The sequence below is a fragment of the Sinocyclocheilus rhinocerous genome, unplaced genomic scaffold (genome assembly GCF_001515625.1).
Source record: "Sinocyclocheilus rhinocerous isolate Xijiao unplaced genomic scaffold, SAMN03320098_v1.1 scaffold19, whole genome shotgun sequence".
NCBI lineage: Eukaryota > Metazoa > Chordata > Actinopteri > Cypriniformes > Cyprinidae > Sinocyclocheilus > Sinocyclocheilus rhinocerous.
The window spans coordinates 248024-253482 of NW_015638975.1; the positions used below are offsets into that span (position 1 = coordinate 248024).

Below are 5459 nucleotides of genomic sequence, written 5' to 3' on the forward strand. Positions count from 1 at the left end.
AATCTCACTGATAGCTCATTTTTTGAGATATCAACCTCAAATTTGGAACACAACGCATTTCGATTTTTGGTTTTAATTTTCTAGCTAGTAAAACATGTTTTGTGAAATATATATTTTATATAAAATATAAATATTTAAATTTTTACATTTTAGATTTTCATAAACTTAAACTTCCATAATTTTTTAGTAATATAATTTTTTTCACTTCTACAATAATCTGCCACGTGTCTTCTTTAAAAAGAGACTGACCTTATGTCTGTGCTCCAAAGCATTCACAATTTATAACAATTTAAGTTGGAAATGTCATTTTCAGGTCCATGCTCAAAAAGTGGAACCGACAGTTAACAGGTTAAAGTCACATGTCACAGCTTCTGGGTCCACTAATGTTGTGCTGTAGTACAACCAAAGATCCTGATTTTAGCCTTTATCTCCATACCAAAAATCTCAATTGGCCAGACAGTGATTCATCTTTTCTGAGTCGTTAAAATACTGGTGTCTGGTACACTGCGAGCCCGGAGACTGTAGTGTACATTGTAATAAAAAAAAAAAAATTTAGCTTAAAGGTGCGCCATAAATGAATGGTGCTCATAAATTGGATTGAGATAGTATTCTCATTTGAAACAGAGTAGAGGATGGACCCAGAAACAGTATTTGATGTCACGACTTAGCAAGTGGACAGCTAAAGCTTTGTCTTGCTATCTTCAGAAACTGCACCTATCCCCACCTTTGTACAATTTAATACTCACTCTGACGGTGACGTGGAAGGACAGCAGGCGCAGGATCTCTGCCATTGTGCTGGTCAATGTGTTTGGAAAGGACCTGAGCTGGGTTAGGAGGAGGAGGAAGTCCAACTCCCTCTGCCTTTAAACCCTCAGCTAATGAAACAAGGACAGACACAGCACTGGATATTAAAATATTATATTTCTGTAAGTAGAGGGATGTCACTTAATGGTGTGATTCTAATCTCCATTATTCCCATGTGAAAAAAAAAACTTTGGAAGCTGTTGCTGCAAAGGTATGTCGTTGTTCCCCAAATGCAGGTTTTCATCATGGGGCATGTCTGGTAGGTCCAGCGGTTGCCCGTGTGCCAAATCATCCCCTGGTCTGGCACCAGCTCCAGCTCCGAACCCTGCCCTCTCCTCCTTCAGCAATGCTGCAGCTTCTGCGGGCTCCATGTGCTTCTGCGGCGTGATGGCTGGCTTCTTTAGGGCTGGAGAAACATGAAATGTGAATCTGAATGAAGTAACTTTTTTTTTTCCAGCACGAGTTTTTTTCTCTCTGTTACTCATCAGCGAGATGACTATTCTGTAGTTCATTTAAATCTTTTACTTTGTGATACTCACCAAACTGTGCATCTTCTATCTTGCCTACTTCACTGTCCTCAATGCCAGGCATTCCAGCATCGCTACCAGGTTTACCCATATCATCTTGAATGTATGCGATTGGAAAAAAAGCAAAATAATTAGATTTTTTTTTCAACCAAAATGTTTATGCATCTGCTCATTGAGGCTTTTTTTTTTGTAGACCTTTCAGAAGTGGGCCATCATTTCGCATGATTTGTTTACATCAGTGTGGAGAAGAAAGAAACAGGACTGTATGAGAAAATGTACAAAAATAGTGGTGTACGTCACTTGCATACCCCACCACAACCCTATTCCACTAACACAGAGGCAATACTGGGAAGTAGCACCCTCTAGTGAGCACTTCTTACCTTTCAGTCTGTGAATCTCTGACATCTGGGCACTGACATCATTTTGCAGCTTATTCTGGAAAGCACAAAAAAAAAAGTGTGAAAACAGGAATGCAATATTATACAAACATTATATTTTTAGAATATATGATGAGTCCTGCCATATGAGATTTTAAGGGTTTAGTCAGGAAAAACACAAATTCAATAACTGAGTACCTAAAAAGCAATTTTAATTATTTGCCATTTAAAATAATACAAAATGGATAAACCGAAAACAGCATAAAAAGGTAAACAATGTAACAGTATACATATACATAACTGTCAATATAATATTTGTTTTATACAATTTATACAACAGTTTTATTTTCTTACATTTGACTTCCCCCCCCCAATTTTCATATCAAAAATGTCAACTACCCAGCTTTTTGAGTGCTATAATCAAGGTTTGATAAATCAAACCATCCCCTGGACATTTTGAACCCATGAGAAACTGTGTGAAGCTGCCTACAGTACCACACACTCTTCAGCATCGGCTCTTTTATGAGTCAAAAAGTATTGTTGTCCAATTCCTTTTCAATGATCCACATTAAGAGAATTCAATCTCCAGAGCTTTACTGCTGTAAGAGAGGCGGCTGTGATTTTGCGATAGGATAGAGAGGGGGAAGCTCAGAGGGAAGTGTGATCAAGATGACAAATTCACTGAGGGGGACGTGGACACAGTCAGAGCTTGAGTTTGCTGAGAGCAGAGCCCTGGCTCAAAGCACAAGACAAGATGATAGACAGAAAGGCAAATTAAGCTGCAAGGGCAGCGGACATAAGGACTGAGCAATGTGCTATTACAGGGGCCCGATAAGCCTTGAGCTACTGCTACCGGCAGAACAGCAGAAGGAAGTACAGCAAAATAGCAGTCTACTGCACTGTGTGTATGCAGAACCCACTAACACTGCTAACATTGGGTCAGCTCAATGTCTATGCATGCTCATCCTATAGATTTGTACTGATACTTCATCTAATCAACATCAAATTGTAAAAAAAAAATAAAAAGACAGGGAGCCATCATAAATAGTTAGGAGCCGGCCCTAGAGGAAGCAGAGGCTTGCAGTTACTCTCAGGCACAATGGAGCCAAAGAGGTGTATAATACCAGACCTTACATTGACCCATACACTAGTACCACACTTCTACTGCTGATTCCACGATTAGGCTGATCAGTCACCCGATTTAAAGTAAAAATTAATGGAGGAATCACACACAGGAGAGGGGTCAGTAATTAAAGCATCAATGTCACCCTGTGGAGAAAACAGCCGAGCTCAGCACCCTTTTCACCAGCAGGTGAGAGAGTAACAGAGTAAGCTCACAGCATCACTTCAAACCACTTCCACTCTTCTACAATATTTGGCTCAGGGCAACAACCACTCACATATCCATAGACTTGAAGAACTGATCTTCATCCATAACCATTAGGACCTTAAATAAAACTAAAGTCAATATGAAGTGGCTGTTACATACCAAGATGGAGCCAAGTACTTGGAAGGGAGAGATTTCCTTTTTTTTCTATCCTGTTTAAAATAACCTTCATAGATGGATAGTGCACAATTACACCAGGAACATGTATTAAAGTAGACAGGGCCAATTTTGATTTCACGACTCTCCTTTTTAAAGTCAACACTTGACCATGCTGACAAATTGATCATACCATCCAAATACCATTGGCTGCAGGTTGCAATACAAATATTCATCATTCCATCACTTTGACCCATCTGGTTGTACATTTTCTGTAACCATATGTAACACCTATTTTTATCCATAGGTGAAAAATATCATATTGTGGTAATAATATTGTATTACGATATTTTAATAAAGAGTATAAATCAATAATTTAACAATATTTTATAAATAAATGGTGCCACAATAGTTAATTACACAGTTTGCAAACTGACAACAAAATGTATGAGAACAGAAATATCTGTAATCTCAAAACTGGGTTGGTTCAGTTCTGCTAACACTTGCAAGTCAGCTCCAGTAGCCCACAAGCTTCAGAAACAACTTCATTACTGAGATATCAATTATTTGCAAAGGGTCCTACGCTTCACAGCTTCATTATATTTCCTACATGATAAAACATTTACTAGAATGATTAATAATTCAAAAAGAATATGGCGATCTTTTTTTCACCATAAACAACCTCAAGATCCAATGGTGATGATCTTTCATAATAGGGTTGGTACTGTTCAGAAAGAAACCCATGTTTCTTCATTGACAACCACTCACTACAATCAATATTTCAGACCAATTGTATTCCCAAACTACAGATGAATTACTATATTATATTTCACCAGTGCTCAATTTATCTGGAGAGCCCTTGACATGCTGCCTTCTGCGTCAATGGCCCAGCTATACAGGTCGCATGCTCTCAAGTTTGCACACGTCATCTGAGCAACTGCCATCGAGATGAATGGCAATGCTAATAGTTAACTTTCTCTTTGGACAGACCACAAAGCAAAAGTGAACAGGAAAGGACGAGTGAATAGGTGTGTCTGTGTGCGCATATGGTCCACCTATGGTTTACAGGACAGGAAACAGGATGACATTCCCAGTAGGGAACAGATCCTATTCCTAAACCCATGACACATGGACAAGGTATTAAATGACACCATGAAAAGGGATACAATTAGACTCCCTTTAAGATGTAAGCGTTGCCCTGATCAGTTAAGGAGCAATGTAACTTCAGTCCATCAAAATGTGTAGTACTGCTACTGACAGGTATTGAAAATCTAGCAGCTTTATCAAGACATTTCACTTATGGCGCTTTTCCACTGCGTGGTACGGCACGGCACGGTTTGCGTTTCCACTGCAGTTCAGTACCGCTTTAGAGTGGGCGGGATTATTCTCTATAGTTGCGCGTTGCGCCGCCTCTACTACCACGACTCCTAAAAAAAACGTTTTCATTCCGCGTCGCCCCATCAAGCTCTCGCTGGATCCGCTCCTCTGCTATCAACGAGAGGAACGTCTGTCACGTTTTGGTAACGGTACGGTTCACTTGGAACCCCAACCGAGGTGGTACTAAAAAAAGTACCAGGTACTGTACCCAGTGGAAAACCCCCAAAAAGTTAACCGTATGGAGCCGTACCATGCAGTGGAAAAGCTCTATTACTGAATTCTGTTACTTGTAAATTTTGTATGTTTCTAATGATAATATGCTGGTTTCCAGCACTTTTTCTGTCAAAGCAAACTTGGCAACATGTTAGTTTAGGGACTAATTCTCAGTATTAACTAGTTGCTTATTTGCATGCATATTACTACCATATTGGCTGTTTATTAGTACTTATAAAGCACATATTAATGCCTTCTTCTGAATGATCCCTTAATCTAGGGGTGGGCGATAGGGACGCATGATTAATCGAATGTGATTGTCATACACATCTTGTCAGTAAAGCCGGTTCTGTGATTAGTAGTAAATCACCATCACCTGCTTTCAGATGGAGCAGCATTTACTACACAGAGCCGTAGTTCTCCAACAAGCTACGCAAAAAACCCCAAAAAAACAGACGATATAATCATACGATTATGAAATCGAAGAAATCGTTTGCGATAATGACAGCTGTTTGCATAGCTTCTCAGTGAACTACGGCTCTGTGTAGTAAATGCTGCTCCATCTGAAAGCGCGTGAAAATAAGCAGTGATAAAGGCTATGTCAATTAGCATTGCATTATAGATATTAGAGCCCGACCGATATGGGTTTTTTGGGGCCGATACCGATACCGATATTTG

The 5459-nt window shown here is 39.5% G+C and overlaps 1 protein-coding gene across 1 annotated transcript in view; it reads right to left on the reverse strand.

The window, feature by feature from the left end:
• LOC107750599 (protein CASC4-like) overlaps nt 1–5459 on the reverse strand; it is an 18180-nt gene that overhangs the window by 5795 nt on the left and 6926 nt on the right. Inside the window, exons 2-6 of the mRNA XM_016566090.1 lie at nt 1712–1766; nt 1527–1547; nt 1344–1427; nt 994–1210; nt 747–907 (exon numbers count right to left, since the gene is read on the reverse strand). Coding sequence (XP_016421576.1) covers nt 747–907; nt 994–1210; nt 1344–1427; nt 1527–1547; nt 1712–1766 — 538 coding nt within the window. The remainder of the gene's footprint in view (nt 1–746; nt 908–993; nt 1211–1343; nt 1428–1526; nt 1548–1711; nt 1767–5459) is intronic.